This window comes from Coccidioides immitis, assembly GCF_000149335.2.
Source record: "Coccidioides immitis RS genomic scaffold supercont3.2, whole genome shotgun sequence".
NCBI lineage: Eukaryota > Fungi > Ascomycota > Eurotiomycetes > Onygenales > Onygenaceae > Coccidioides > Coccidioides immitis.
Window position 1 is genome coordinate 1,551,944 of NW_004504309.1, and position 15,190 is coordinate 1,567,133.

Consider the following 15,190-nt stretch of genomic DNA (forward strand, 5'->3'; position numbering starts at 1 on the left):
CATCGAGGACGGAGGACCGATGAGAAGATTAACATGGGAAAGTTAATCCGACACGGGTCTCACAGTGGGTGTGACTCGCGCATCTCCGACAGGGCAGGCCAGCGAGTTTATTCCGCCTCTATCGCGGTTCTAGAAGCAGATCAGCTTCGGCGCTGAGGTGGAGTTTAGCAGGATGGGGAACCTTTTTCCCGCCGTCTATTCTTCTTGCGATGGCGACCGCCCTTTTTTTTTTTTTTTTTTTTTTTAAATTATTCTTTTTTTTTCTTTCTTTGAATAGCACTAAAATTTGCGCCCGGGTCTCCGAGCAGGGATGCGAGAAGAGGAGCGACTGCAGGAAAAAGGCCTTGTATTACAGGAGGATACCCAGATTACCGTAGCCCAATTCTCGTGACTTGGCGCAGGGGCCCAGCCATCAGCGTGGGTACCGAAAGTACCGTATTGGCGCCGTACGTATTATAACGCCATCGTCCCCTTCCCAGCGGTAACGAAAACCCAGCCGGGGAGTTAAATCAACCTTCGCCTGCCCGTTCCCAAGACGGCCTGCATCGAAACCCAGCGTTATCACACCCCCTCCCTCCCTTCAATCCTCCCTCTCTTCCCCCCTCCCCCATTCCATGCCATATCTGATTCTTCTCTGACACATCCCTTCTAAGGAACCTCTCTCGCTCATCTGTCTCTCTCTCTCCCACCCTCACTCTCTCTCTCCCCCCATTTTCAGTCTGTTTCCCGCCATCCCATCATTCTGTTACTCTTTCGTGTCTCTTTCTCACCTTCGTTTCGATCGTCTCCCAGGACCGAACACTTAGGGTAGTAATACACCGGGCAGGCCCAATTCTTTCTTTTGCTCTCCTTTCTCTCGACGGCAGTCGCATCACCTGTGTCTGGTCATCGTTGAGGCTGGTCCTTTCTCAGACATCTCCCGTACCGGTTTCTGAACCTCCACGATCGTTTACGCTCTGCCGGTGTACACCTCTTTTCGCCATTCTTTTTGGCCCTTTCGTTTTTCTGCTACATCGCTCCGAACTTACTCGCCGTCGCACCTCTTCTTTTTTTGATCTAATAATTTTCACATCCTTTTCCCTGGCCCTGACAGGTTCGTACCTCACCCGTACCTCTCCTTCTCCTTCTCCTTCTCATCCTCATCCTCCTCATCGTCGTCGTCGTCGTCGTCGTCGTGGCGTTGACTTCTTGCTTGTGTCACGTCAGACCGCGATTTCAATGAAACTTTCATTGTTGGTTCCTGCTTCTAACGCCTGTCTCAGAATCGGTTGCTTGTGTCCGTGATGTATTCTCAACATGGTGCTTCAATGGCACCGCCGCAGAAACCCGAAACTTTTATGCTTTCCAATGAGGCCCAGCAAAGTCTTCCACAGGATGCACAGGTTGCGCTCCAGCAGGTCGACAATTGTAAGTTCCTTTCTTCGTCTCATCTCTCTGGAAGCATCAGTCTTTGCGCCTCATATCAGACACCTTCGGAGATGTTTGATAGGTCATTGTTTAACCCTCTTTTGATCTCCTATTTAGTAAAATACTTCCTAATTTCGGCCCCCGTTGACTGGGCGCCGGATCAACTCATCAGACGTTTCCTCCTTCCTACAGGTGACTATGTCTCTTGCGTTCTCTGGTATGTGTAATCCACGCCGGTTGAATCGTGTAATTCGGTCTAACCTGGGGACAGGAACAATCTCTTTCACATCTCGGGGACTGATATCGTGAGATGTCTTTCTTTCCGCTTCCAGGCATTTGGCCGACCTGTCAAGAACACGAAGAAGTTCGAAGAGGGTATCTTCTCAGACCTCAGAAACCTTAAAGCTGGAACAGATGCTTCACTCGAGGAGCCGAAAAGTCCCTTTCTCGACTTCTTGTATAAGAACAACTGTATCCGTACGCAGAAGAAGCAAAAGGTTTTCTACTGGTACAGCGTGCCGCATGACCGGCTCTTCCTTGACGCTCTGGAAAGGGATCTCAAAAGGGAGAAAATGGGCCAGGAAGCCACTACAGTGGCCGTGAACGAGCCCGCTTTATCGTTCCAGTTCGATTCATCCCAATCTCTGTACGAGCAGTTGACAAAAGCACAGCAGGCGAACTCCTCTTCGTTCTCTGCCCACGCTAGCACAGCGTACCACTCTGCGTCCCCGATGATTCGAACCACCGATTCCATGCCTCCTCCCCAGCTCCCTCCAGCGATGCCTATTGTGCCTGAAGAAACACATGATCAAGGTATCTATAATTCAGTAGGCCTTACCAGTGCAACTACTACCATGGGAACTGGCGGTATCAAGGCTGAACAAGACTTTGGTCAGGTTCAGTACGATCGTAACGGCGTTCCTGTACCGAGAATCCACCAGCGCCACACGTCGATGCCGACTTACATGGAATACTCCCCTGCTCCGTCCTTTGTGTCGTCCCACTATGATGATTATGGCCATCGCGGCATCAGCTTTGAACCCATCACTCCACCCCAACACAACGTTCAACTTGGTTCAGAGCCTGCATATATTGCAAATGAAGATACTGGTCTTTACACCGCCATTCCTGATATTGGTACTACGGCAGCATTCAACGCCATGATGCAGTTGCCTCCTTCGAATTTCGCTGCTCCTCAGTTTTCCACTGCCTCACGCACTTTTCCATCGACGAATGTTTATTCTGTGATTGAAGGGTCGCCCACATATAAGCAACGAAGAAGGCGGTCTTCAATTCCTCCTGGAATCACTAATGCCATCGCTGCTGCTACTGGTAACGGGCAGACTCATTCAAATCCCCATGCTGCGCATCGGCCAAGCGACCTCCACCATTCAATTTCGGTCCAGGACGGAGATGAATCGAACCCGGAGTCTCCACCCGGCCTTACTCATAGCTACAAGGCGGAGGAAACCCAAAAGATGCATTCCCATGAGAACTCAAGATTGGGGACTCCGCTACCAACTTTGGACGAAACACAGGCCGATGACCATCTGTCTCTGATCAATCCCCAACCCGAGATGCCCATGTTAACCAGTGGCGAGGCTCTCGAAAGTTCGGGTTCTTCTAACAGTCGGTCAAATGTCCCTGGACCAGTTCGTCGGGCCAGGAGTGCAACTATGATGGAGCTCGGGCCATACCCGCAGAAATCCCATTCGTGCCCGATTCCATCATGCGGACGGCTGTTCAAGCGCTTAGAACACTTAAAACGGTATGTTCTATTTCCTGTTTTCCTCTAATCACCAGTTTCTCACCCCGATTTCCCTATTGGCGCGCTTCGAATTCGTTCCTATATCCATAGCCGCTGACGCTTTCTTGGCATCTAGGCATGTTAGGACTCATACTCAAGAGCGACCATACCCCTGCCCTTATTGTAACAGAGCGTTTTCACGATCAGACAACCTTGCACAGTATGTGTTTATTCTGCATCTTACAAGACCCTGCATGGTACCCTTTACTAACGCTCGCTTTCCACGGATTAGGCACCGTCGTACCCATGGTGCTCAAGCTGGCCAGCAGCCATCTGCCAACTCCAACGAAGAGGACCGCGAACAGCAGGAACCCGAACATGAGGCCACGGATCAGGAGCATACCACTCCTGATACCAGCTACCTGCCCACTACCGTGAATATGGCTAGTGTTAGCATGCCTTCGATGTCTATCCCTAACTTACCGTCTATGGTTGCTCCACAGATGATCAGCCCTCAGCTCCTGCAACAGCAGATTTAAGTACATTCCCCATTGTGGGGCATGTGGCAGGGTAGAGCGATACAATGCATCTGAGTGAATGGAGACTGTCTTATTTGAGGGGCATTAAAACAAATGTGTTGCTTCCCCCCCTTTTATTTTGCTCCCATGATACCCCCCTCCCCTTACCCCCCCCCAACACAAAGATCATCCCAATTTCCTTCTGCATTCCCTGCAATTTATGGCGCCAGAAGTCTTTCCATAAATCCCTCCATGGTTCGAGATATGGTTTTTGGTACACTTGTTTAACTCACTGCAATGTTTTCTGGATCTATCTGTTGTTCATCTGCAACAAAGATATGAGCCATCAATCATGTTATGCTGCATCTGAAGAAGACACGGTCTCTTCAGTGGTTATCTCTGAAATTTTCCTTAGGCTCGTGAGCCATGCTTCTTGTTCTTGAACACTCTTCAGAGTCTTTTCCGGTCACGCTGCCGAGGCATATTCATGATCCAGCGGGTCTCAATCTTTTGTATCAATTCCCAAGGCATGCATTCTCACTTCTCACCCCAATATTACATTTTTAATACACTTCCCCTCAGCTTGCTGTTTCTCTTTTACATTCTGCCATGGAGTTCCTACCCTTTTATGAGGCTACCGCCTTTCCTTAGCGCTAGAAGTCGCTACACCACTGCGACATGCTTTTTCTTTTTTAACGCGAGTATGGCTTGACATGATGTGTCGTGCTTACGATTCTGATGGTGCGATTATGGGTTCCTCGAAAAGAGGCAGGGTGGAATGACGAAAAAGGAAGCACGATGTGGGTTTTGGTTTTCTATTCTGTACGGTTTAGATATCATGTCTTGGGCATTGAGCTCCAATCTTCATATAGATATCAACACACCACTTGGTTTATTATTCAAAGTTTCTTTATTTTCTTTTCTAGGTGTATACTCAGGAAGGGCTTTTCATGGAATTGTTTGGGTCTTATTTTTCTATTCTGCCTGTGTTACCTTTTTCTCCTCGTGTAATTTGCATGCTACTTTTGTTGTCCTTCCCATGTTCCTGGTTGATGAGTGTGACGTTGGGCTAGCTATATAGACTTGTGTGAAACGTGTCGATGTTATGAGTGATGGGGCTCCTGGCCTAAAGAGGAGGAAATGTCAAAAAGTTGACTGAGCATTCCTTGTTCCGGATCCCAACGCTCTTTGGTATTCCCTCGAATTCGCTGAGTGCCAACCATTTTGGCCAGCAGAGCATTGCGTCACACGGATGGGATTATGTAACTAAATAACCTTCCGCCGAGACTTTCGAGAGCCAGACACCAAGCTTGATGGGCTCGAGAGGCAAAAACTGGCTCTGCTCGTGGCTGGTAGAAGGGCCTCGTGACAAGGCTCTGTCCGGGCTACTTATTGCCGAGCGCCATCTTCTTTAGAGGGTCCTCTTTTGTGTCCTAAAGCTATGGGGAACCGGGACGAGAAAGGCCAAGCTATATCGCTGTCTCACAGGAAACAGCAGCATCAAGCCCGCAGCGGCGTTTAGTTAGGAGACCGCTTAACTACCACAGCCCAAGCAAAATAATATTGTTATTGAATCTATCCATTCAAAACCGGGTGGCTATCCCCGATTTGAAAGCTATTTCCTTGGGCCGACTTTCCCCCAAGCTTTTTTCTTTTTCTTTCTTCTTTTTCCTTTTTTTTTCTCCTCCTTTTCTGGCCTTCCCGACGACATCTTTTCATCCTTTCTGCTTATGCGTAGGGATGGCATATCCACCTATTCTGCGGCGACAACCTGCGTAAAGCTTACCCGAACCTGAACTCTCTCTCACTCACACACACACTCTCTCTCTCTTTTGCTGTTTTTCTCTCGGAGGGAGATCTTTCCCTTCGTTTCTTGCCACAAACCGGGCCGGAGATGGGCGATCCCGCTTTTGAGGATCAGATAAACTTTGTCATTTTAAACCCATACATTCGACTTGTTCGGGCTTTGCTTATATATCTATAACTGGAGAAGGTCTATTGACCTCTTTTTCGTCTATACTGCCCTTCGTTCGTTCTATTCTTCCTTGACCGTGGTGGGGAGCTATATGATAAGATCGGCGTCTTTATTTCATCTGATAATCCCGACCGTGGATACCGTATCTGGGCTATAGGTTCCTGTGTCTTAGTGACCTTTTTGTTACTTCTGGCCGGGAGTCTGTCGATATCTGCCTTCTCTCTCTGTTGTGATCTTGTCGGGGACGAGTCTAGAAAGAAAAAGAGTCTTCACTTTTGTTGCCCCATTAGATGCCGTCGTCAGTGCCAGCTAGAGAGGACGTTAGGTCTCCTCTCCTTACGGAGAACTCAAGGCGATCTGGGGAGGTTTGGGAAGATGCAACTGCTATTGCAAGACAGTCCGATAAAGAGGGCGAGTCGAAGAGTAGCTGGTATTTGTTCTTGCTGACTTTAAGTATTGGCGGGTACGTCTTTCCTTCTTGTTCCGAAATTTCTGGTTTTCGGGGTGCTAATATCCCGTCTTTCTTGCAATAGGCTGCAGATTGTCTGGTCTGTTGAACTATCAAATGGATCGGTGAGTTATTGCCGTCCCACAAGTTGGAACCCCTGCCACTTTTTTTTTTTTTTTTTTTTTTTTTTTTTTTGGCTGATTTTCGTTCTAGCCCTATCTACTTTCCCTGGGAATGAGTAAATCCTTACTTGCATTTGTATGGATTGCTGGACCCTTGACTGGGACACTTGTTCAACCCTACGTGGGGATTCGCAGTGACAACTGTCGGGTTCCATGGGGAAAGCGAAAGCCTTTTATGATTGGAGGTGGGATTGCTACGGTAATATCTCTGATGGCACTCGCCTGGGTTCGTGAGATGGTCGGGGGAGTGTTGGGGATATTTGGGGCCGGCGCTCAATCTCAAGGCGTCAAAGTGACCACGATCGTGGTGGCAACTCTCTTCATGTTTTGTCTCGATTTTGCTATAAACACAGGTCGGTAAAGCCCATCCTACGTCCGGTAAAGAGATGTTTTCTGATATGCAAATTGTGTAGTTCAAGCAGCAATACGTGCTTTTATTGTTGACAATGCGCCTGCGCACCAGCAAGAATCAGCGAATGCCTGGGCTAGTCGGCTCACGGGCATTGGCAACATTCTAGGTTATATTTCAGGTTATCTGGATTTACCTAAAGTCCTTCCCTTCTTCGGGAATACGCAATTTAAAGTGCTTTGCGTGATCGCCTCTCTCGCATTGGGAACCACTCTTCTCATTAGTTGTTTATATATTCAAGAACGAGATCCTCGACTAGAAGGCCCACCTCGCAGCAAGAATCCAGGGGTTATATGTTTCTTCAAACAGGTTTTCGCGTCCATTAAACGGTTACCACCGCAAATTCGCAAAGTATGCGAGGTCCAGCTTTGCGCCTGGGTGGGGTGGTTTCCATTCTTGTTTTACTCAACTACTTATATCGGACAGCTCTATGTCAATCCGATTTTTGACCAGCATCCGGATCTCCCTGAAGACGCCATATCAGCTATCTGGGAGGAGGCCACGCGGGTAGGCACCTTTGCTCTCTTGGCCTATGCGGTCACGTCGTTTGTTGCGAGTATGGTCCTTCCGCTACTTGTCGTTCCCACTTATCGTCCGGCTTTAGCGCAGGATTCCGATACCGACACCACGTCTAGTGATCGGCCCTATCTGAGTCGCCATCCATCAACTTCGACTCTCTCGTTCACCGCCTCGGCGGGTGCGGCAATCGAAACGAGCCATGAAGCTGTACAGCCCTCCGAAAAATACAACGTTCTCTCTAAGCTCCAAATACCGGGTCTTACACTCCGAAGATTGTGGTTTCTTTCCCATGTCTTGTTTTCTTTGTGCATGTTTAGTACGTTTCTCATATACTCCCCCCAGGCTGGAACTGTGGTAATCGCCATTGTTGGGATATCCTGGGCCCTCACCCTTTGGGCTCCATTTGCGTTTATTTCGGCAGAGGTTGCAAAGAGTGATGCGGAGAACCGGGAGCGAAGACATCAGCTTAGGCAGGGTATTCCCGACCTCAGTCACGGTCATCCAGGCTCAGAATGCGACGAGAACGGGAGCAGCGAGGAAAAGGTCGATCAAGCTGGAGTAATTTTGGGGATTCATAATGTCGCCATCTCGTTTCCACAGATTGCCTCGACGCTGATTAGCAGTGCAATTTTCAAGGCGCTGCAAAAACCTAGAGGAGAGCCGTGGGACGACAGTGTTGGCTGGGTCTTGCGTTTTGGTGGCTGCGCAGCTCTGGGTGCTGCATACATTACAACACGGCTAGGCGAAGGGGCTGGTGGCAAGACTTCTGGAGAGAACGGGGATATGGCGTAGCTGAGCTCTTGACGATTTATATATGGACCTGGACATCTGGGTATGTATGGAGTAATTGTTTTAGTGATTTTTTTGAGTTCACACTGTATGGAATCCGCAATATATATATACATATCTACTTTTGTAGGCAGCGTGTATTTCAGCGTCCGAAGACACTACTCTCCCTGTCAACGTCGCTTATGCTGTGTTACCCGCGTTTATCCCCCAAACGGCCAACGAACGGGTTCGGGCCCAAGATACGGACCACGTGACACGGGGCGGTCTCTCTGGCCATCATCGTCACGGACGCGGAGATCCTCCCCAGGGCTCCTGTGATGATTCGCACAGGTGAGCACGGTCGCATTGTGGTAGCAAAACGAGTCGTTACTCCTTGTTTTAACCCCGGTCTACACTCTGGTATTATGAGCGCAGTCTTCTGCCCAAACCGACTCGCCATTTGTGCTTGTCCCATATCATCCGCACCGCGCCATCCTGCCAACCCGCCATGATGGCATCCGTCTTACAAGATCTAGCGTGGGGATCGCTCCGTATGTATATCGGCTTTTCCTGCCCCTTCGGTCAAAGCCCATCTTCCCTTCTCGTCTGAAGTTTCGTTTTGTTGTCCTGCAAAAGCCCAATACTAATCAAACGTCGTTGTCAACAGGCAAGAGAATGGAGGAAGAAACCGACCCCGATGGTTCGATTGCGGCCCTGCGAATATCTACTAGGCTTGTTCGGATTTACTGACCTAGACGCCTTGCAGAATCTCCCGAAGCCGGAGAGCAAGAGTTTTGGACCTCTTGGGCGCTGTTTATACTCATCCTGCTGTTGATCGCGGCGCTGTTCACAAGCTATATGCTGAAGCAGAAGCGTGTTCAGGCTGTACATGAGACGGTTCTGTCGATATTTTCTGGTGCGCGCGCAGTCTTCTCCGTGGTGATACTCACGCCGTTGGCTTTCTCGAATTCTTTACTGACTTGTTGGCGGAGCCGGACAGGCATGGTCGTTGGGCTGATTATTCGAGTGAGCCCTGGGACATTGATTCAAAAATCTGTCAGCTTCAATTATCAGTTTTTCTTCAACCTTCTCCTTCCTCCGATTATATTGGCGTCGGGATACGAGTTGCATCAGGTCAGTCACTCAACAGCAGCGCTTTTTCGGTGTCTCCTGCCTAGGCTTGGGGTATGCGGCTATTTTCGAAGAGGACCCTACTGACCCGGTATGGATTTAGGCCAATTTCTTTAGAAACATAGGGGCCATCCTCACCTTCGCGTTTGCGGGGACATTTATTTCGGCGTTAGTACTGGGATTGATTTTATATCTGTGGACGCGAATTCCCCTGGATGGCCTCAACATCTCGTTTGTGGAGGCAATATCAGTGGGCGCCACCCTTTCAGCGACGGATCCGGTGACTATTTTAGCGATTTTCAACGTCTACAAGGTTGAGCCGAAGCTTTACACCGTGATATTTGGAGAATCTATCTTGAACGACGCTATCGCTATTGTCCTCTTCGAAACCGCACAGAGATACAAACCGGGCAGTACAGCCGGGTCGTTGACTGTACTCAGCTTATTTGAGGCTATCGGCATATTTTTGCTCGTGTTCTTTGGCAGTTTACTCATTGGGGTCGTCGTTGGGGTTGTAACCGCACTGGGCCTAAAGTACACTCATGTACGCCGCGAACCAAAAATTGAGAGCTGTCTGATCGTGCTCGTTGCGTACGCAAGTTATTTCTTCTCAAATGGGGTTCATATGTCAGGTATACGTTTTACTTCCATCAATGCTTTATAACGGAAGACTAATAGCACGCAGGAATCGTGTCCCTCCTATTCTGCGGCATTACGCTCAAGCACTACGCATATTACAATATGTCCCGAAGGACCCAGCTCACGACCAAATTCATTTTCCAGATCCTAGCTCAGCTTTCGGAGAACTTCATTTTTATCTACCTTGGCTTAGACCTGTTCACTGAGGAGAATTTGCAGTTCAAGCCTCTGTTTATCCTGGTGACAGTGGTTGGTATTTGCGTCGCGAGATACATGTCAGTTTTCCCGCTATCCAAGGCGATTAACTGGTTTATTCGATATCGGGCGAGACGGCGTGGCAAGGACGTTGCCGACGAACTTCCCTTTTCTTACCAAGCCATGCTCTATTGGGCTGGCTTACGTGGTGCAGTCGGTGTGGCGTTGGCTGCTGGCTTAGAGGGCACCAATGCTCCGGCATTAAGAGCTACAGTCCTTGTTGTCGTTGTGTTGACTGTGATAATATTTGGCGGTACCACTGCGCGAATGTTGGAGATCCTTGACATCCGCACCGGAGTGGCGGAGGAAGTTGACTCAGATGACGAATTCGATATCGAGATGACCGACGGAGGTACGTACTACAAGAGATCCGGGACCGGAATCGGCCATACCCCGCGCCGTAGCGACTTCACAATCCCACTGGACTCTGTGCACATAACAAATGGCCTTGATTCGAGTCCTCACGCAGGCGAAAGTTACGCGACTAGCAGACATAGCGGTCCTTCACCCCAACCAGGAGACGGAAGGGGCAATCTCGCCTCAAGGAAGCCCGCAGGGTACAACCAGCGAGACCGCAACCCACGTTCCCGCGATGCAGCCTCATCACAGGCTCTGCTTGGAAGTCGCAGCGTCAGCCAAAATGGCAGCGCGAGCGGTAGCAGTGCAGATGAAGCAGCGATGCACAGCAGGAACCGCGCCACGTCTCGAGCAGCATCGAAGGCCCTAGCGGACACAGACCCGGATCTGGAGGACTTCGATTTGGAACTTGATTCCATATCTGATGACGATCATCTCCCCCCGGCGGCTCCTTCGCACAGAGCTTCGCGCACGCCTTCCCGCTTGTCAACTCGCGCTCCCCATGAGCCGAGCCCAGTATCAGGCCAGGCCGCTTCTTCATCGTCACCGGCACCGGCGGTGACAGCGGGACAAGCGCAAAGTCAACAAGGACGGCCTATTTTCTCCGGTGCCACAAGTGCGTTTCGAGATCTACTGTCCGGTGCGGGATCCAGGGACCATGCAGAGTGGTTCAAGCAGCTAGATGAGGAGTATATCAAACCGAAGTTGCTGCTTGATCAAGGATCTGGGCACAAGGAGCCTGGAGCGGCGTGAGCATGTTTTGTATATTCCACTTGGAGGCTTTTTTAGGTCCGCTGCCTCTCTTTACTTTTCTATTTTTAGGTTGTTTTACATTTATCTTGATGGAGACGGCGGAATATGTAATTTCATGGTTTGATTCATGTAATGCTGTTAGACCAGGGCCACATACCCTATCGAACTGTTTTGCAGGAATTTGCTTTAAAGTTAGTTTTGCTTTTCTCCCTAGAATCAGGTTACTGTAGTCACTTTCTATTTATGGCATTTTGAATCCTGAATTCATAAATTGAAGTTGTACATACACATCCACCAATGGTTCTTTAGAAGAAGCAGATCGCAGCACTGACAGCATCGCTTTCACATGGCTCGACGGATTGTTTACTGACTTGAGATTGGATATCCAGTACTCCGTACAACATATCGTATTGGAGATTGTTCTCAGTGAAACTCAAAATGCGCCAACAAGACACTCACCCCACTCTAGGTATCGTTCATCACACATGACTTACATACAATATACAGAATATATACAACTACCAACATCACAAATTTACTCCGGCATCTTGAGCACGTAACGACCGGTGACCTTTCCTTGGCCTAATTTATAGGAATAAATCCGTTAGCCGAATATACGCCGTATAAAATAAGAGGGTACGATGGTATTTTATCTCTTTTTTCGGTACTTACGCATCAAATCATACACCTGCGGCAGCTCTTCAAGTGGTACAACTTTGTACGGGAACTTGATCTTGCCCCTGGAGAAGAAATCAACTGCCTCTTTGCCATCACGTCGGTTGCCAACGTAGCTGCCCTTGATCGTGATCATTTTGACCACTGTCTCGAAGACGGGGGCTTTCAAGAATGCGTGCGCCGGGAGGCCGATGGCTACGACGGTGCCGCGTGATCGGACGTAGCTGGCCGCTTGCTGGAATGGGACTTCAGACACGGCGACGAGGAGGACTGCGTGCGGGCCCAGGCCGTCCGGCGACGCGGCTTTAACATCACTGACGAGGTCCTTTGACTTGGTGTAGTCGATGAATTTCTATTTGGGAAAGGTTTTAGATTGCGATACGTTGATGATAATAGGGGAAGGTAACCCGCAAGGACCCAAAAAAAAAAAAAAAAAAAAAAAAAAAAAAAAAAAAAAAAAGAAGAAAAGAGAAGAAAAGAAAAGAAAAGGAGAAAGAAAACACATACCTCGCATCCTAGCTTCTCACAAGCCATTCTCTTCTCATCACCGCCATCGATGGCAATGACTCTCAAACCCATGGCCTGGGCATACTGAATGGCTATAGTACCAAGACCACCACCAGCGCCAACAATTGCAACAGCTTGTCCAGGACGAGCCTCTGATTCTTTCAAGCCCTTGTACACCGTGATACCGGCGCACAAAATGGGCGCCACCTCTTCTAGGGACACAGATTTAGGAATAGGGGTCAAATGGGCAGCCTGGGCAAGACAGTATTGCTGGAACGTGCCATCGACGGTGTATCCCGAGAGCGAGGCGTTTGCACAGAGCGGCTCGTCACTGTTCTCGCAGAAATCACACGCCAGGCACGATCCGTTGATCCATTTGACTCCGACACGGTCGCCCAGCTCGACGTCTTTGACCAGTTCGCCCTTGGCGACGACGACACCGGCCCCTTCGTGGCCTCCGACCAGGGGCATCTTGACCGGAAGGGGCCAGTCGCCTTGCATGGCGTGGAGGTCGGTATGGCAGACGCCTGAGTACTTGATATTGACCAGGGCCTGGGTTGGCCCCGGTTTGGGGACGGGGATCTTCTTGTATTCAAGGGGGCCGCCCACCTTAGGACAGACCTGCGCCCATTGTTCCTTAGGGAGATCTGGGATTGAGGTAGCCATGGCTGTTCAGTGAGTTGGATGGATTGATTTGTCAGATTTATCTGAGTTGTCCTTTATATAACAATATGGGAAATTGAGAATCCTGTTTTGCATAGAATGCAAAATGAGATGAAAGAAGAGAGTATGATGTCAACGATCCCTCGGGGACCGCCTGTTATTTTATACTCCAGCGGCACATCCTCAATGGCGAAAGTGCCATTGCAGTTTAATCCGGCCTGGAAGGGAACGCACGAACGCATCCGAGGGCACGCACCCGGCAGTAGACCCTTTACACCGGGCGGGGTATGCCTGTCAAAATATCCCACGGCGGGGAGCTTCAAAAAAAAGCTCTCCTCACAGCAGAAGTGGCTGAGATAGGACGAAAGGACTCAGAATTGTCTCATTTTGCGAGATGTTGGAACCCATGACGGAGACATGGACTTGAGCTGCCGGGATGGAACCACCGGACGAAAACGCTGTGGCGATGATGCGGGGTAGCAGTCTTAGCAGTGGCAGAACACTGGAAAAGAAATACCCAGTACTCTGTAGGTGTTGATGGCTTTTTGATCGTATGGGCCCGGGGACAGGATTTTGGAAGCTTGGGTCCCGCTCTTCCTTTGCGCATTACATCAGAGTTCGCCTTAAAGCATCAGCAAGATTTGTCTTTCTGTGACCCCCCCATCCCAAAGCTGTTATGGCTGAAGGAGCTTGGGTACGGAAGAGAGCAGCTCCCGTGGGATCAAACGATGGAAAGGTCTCGTCCAGAATCCAGAGTTGGTTCATTATTTATAAGCGGATGGGGAGACGTATGGAAGTAGACGCGACGAGAATTTTCTTTTTCCACGCATCTTAACTAGCTTTTTTTGTTCCTTTCCTTCCCCCTTTTCCTTTTCCTTTTTTCTTTTTCTTTTTTTATATTACCTTTTTTTTTTAATTCCTGACAGCTCTGGAGCGACGGCTGGGGGATATTTCTTTCGGCGGCGGATGGCCGTGCGTTTGTTGAGGCGGTGGCGGGGAGAAGACCCCATTCGGCCTAGTCCCGTCGTGGGCGTGATGACTTCATGGCCTCAGCTACATGCTTAGCGATTACACGGTTTGGTTGAGGTGAATGTCTAGGTCACATGGATGTTTCGGATAAGAGACGAGCCAGCGTTGAACGGAAAATGGATCGATGTGCTCTCCCACGCCGTATGCATGGGCCTCTCTCTCTCTGGAACGCCCGGGCCATGCGAGAAGGGAAATAAATGCCCACAATGGCGAGACCTGCCGCCGTCCTACACGGGAACGCGAGCTCGATCTGTGGGGTTGTTGGGACAGGGAACTGTCAATTGGCAGTCCTTCCCATGCCCGAACGCAACGGTGTCCCCTCCATGGAATTGGGGGCTCTGGTGTCGTATATCCTGCCGGTCTTGGGAGATGCAGGCTGGATGTTCAAGATTCGAACAGCTGGCAACCATTGCTGCAGGCGAGCAAGCACTAAAATAAATAAATCAATGCCGGGACCACAGCCTTCTTGAAATTCAATTTTTCTGTGCCATGCTCTTGATAGGGTGTTTTATTTATATACAACATATATATGTACAGTACATGATGGGAGGGGATTTGTCACTGAGTGAGTAGCTCGCTCCTCCGTCCCACAGCTATACATGCGTCTTTTGACGTGCGACAGAAGTTCGCCAGCGCATCTCAACCCCCTTTTCTCTCAGTTCCATTGATCGGCTGTGGATGGGATATACGGGGACAGGCAGAGAGCACACCCTTCTGTCGGGCTGGCGTCCATTTGCATGCGTCGTGGCTCTCGCACTCTCGCTGTGGAGGAATGGCCCGCCCCGTTGTCGCGCATCCGTGAATACAAAGTTTTTCTCCCTCCAACGAAGCGCATCTGAAGCCGGCGTTGGAAGCTCGACAGGCTGGGCGATGAGGTAATCGAAGGGTGGCGAGCCTGATTGGCTGGAGGGATGTAATTTATTTAAAGATCGCCTTGTAATTTATTTTGTCTGGGGTTTGCTGGCACGTTTAGCTTCGCACAGCTGTCAGGGCCATACAGTAGATTACTAGTGCACCCGGAGCATGCAGGTCAGCGCGAGCAGCAGGGCGCACGTTTATTGGCTGCAGCCGGCAGACGGCGATCAGGTGCTGTAACAGAATACCGTCATGGCAGCCCCGGAGGCCAGAAAAGGGCGCGTGTTGAAAGTTACAGAGTTACGCGGTTTTCCCTGCGCCAGACTCCACCGTTACGCTGGAACCAGAACTTT

General features: G+C 49.8%; 5 protein-coding genes across 5 annotated transcripts; 4 read left to right on the forward strand and 1 right to left on the reverse strand.

The window, feature by feature from the left end:
- Nucleotides 1–1,283: 1,283 nt before the first annotated feature.
- Nucleotides 1,284–3,693, forward strand: CIMG_06050 (transcription factor steA; the record flags this gene model as incomplete). The annotated part of the gene is made up of 5 exons (XM_001242153.2): nucleotides 1,284–1,407; nucleotides 1,525–1,624; nucleotides 1,679–3,175; nucleotides 3,291–3,374; nucleotides 3,447–3,693. 5 exons carry the CDS (start codon nucleotides 1,284–1,286, stop codon nucleotides 3,691–3,693), a joined length of 2,052 nt encoding a protein of 683 aa, XP_001242154.2.
- Nucleotides 3,694–5,937: 2,244 nt separating this feature from the next.
- CIMG_06051 (sucrose transporter) lies at nucleotides 5,938–8,127 on the forward strand (the record flags this gene model as incomplete). Its single annotated transcript, XM_001242154.2, has 4 exons — nucleotides 5,938–6,110; nucleotides 6,181–6,220; nucleotides 6,309–6,630; nucleotides 6,691–8,127. The coding sequence occupies 4 exons, from the start codon at nucleotides 5,938–5,940 to the stop codon at nucleotides 7,995–7,997; spliced, it is 1,842 nt and encodes a 613-aa protein (XP_001242155.2). The 3' UTR covers nucleotides 7,998–8,127.
- Nucleotides 8,128–8,318: 191 nt separating this feature from the next.
- Nucleotides 8,319–11,390, forward strand: CIMG_06052 (sodium/hydrogen exchanger 3). Its single transcript, XM_001242155.2, has 6 exons — nucleotides 8,319–8,524; nucleotides 8,641–8,673; nucleotides 8,740–8,889; nucleotides 8,974–9,107; nucleotides 9,208–9,736; nucleotides 9,790–11,390. The coding sequence occupies exons 1-6, from the start codon at nucleotides 8,482–8,484 to the stop codon at nucleotides 11,106–11,108; spliced, it is 2,208 nt and encodes a 735-aa protein (XP_001242156.1). The 5' UTR covers nucleotides 8,319–8,481; the 3' UTR covers nucleotides 11,109–11,390.
- A 67-nt stretch (nucleotides 11,391–11,457) lies between these two features.
- Nucleotides 11,458–13,226, reverse strand: CIMG_06053 (alcohol dehydrogenase 1). The gene is made up of 3 exons (XM_001242156.2): nucleotides 12,291–13,226; nucleotides 11,781–12,135; nucleotides 11,458–11,690 (listed from the first exon to the last, which is right to left on the reverse strand). The coding sequence occupies exons 1-3, from the start codon at nucleotides 12,954–12,956 to the stop codon at nucleotides 11,644–11,646; spliced, it is 1,068 nt and encodes a 355-aa protein (XP_001242157.1). The 5' UTR covers nucleotides 12,957–13,226; the 3' UTR covers nucleotides 11,458–11,643.
- Nucleotides 13,227–13,716: 490 nt separating this feature from the next.
- CIMG_11664 (uncharacterized protein) lies at nucleotides 13,717–14,957 on the forward strand. Its single transcript, XM_012358639.1, has one exon. The coding sequence runs from the start codon at nucleotides 14,061–14,063 to the stop codon at nucleotides 14,418–14,420; it is 360 nt and encodes a 119-aa protein (XP_012214062.1). The 5' UTR covers nucleotides 13,717–14,060; the 3' UTR covers nucleotides 14,421–14,957.
- The last annotated feature ends 233 nt before the right edge of the window (nucleotides 14,958–15,190 follow it).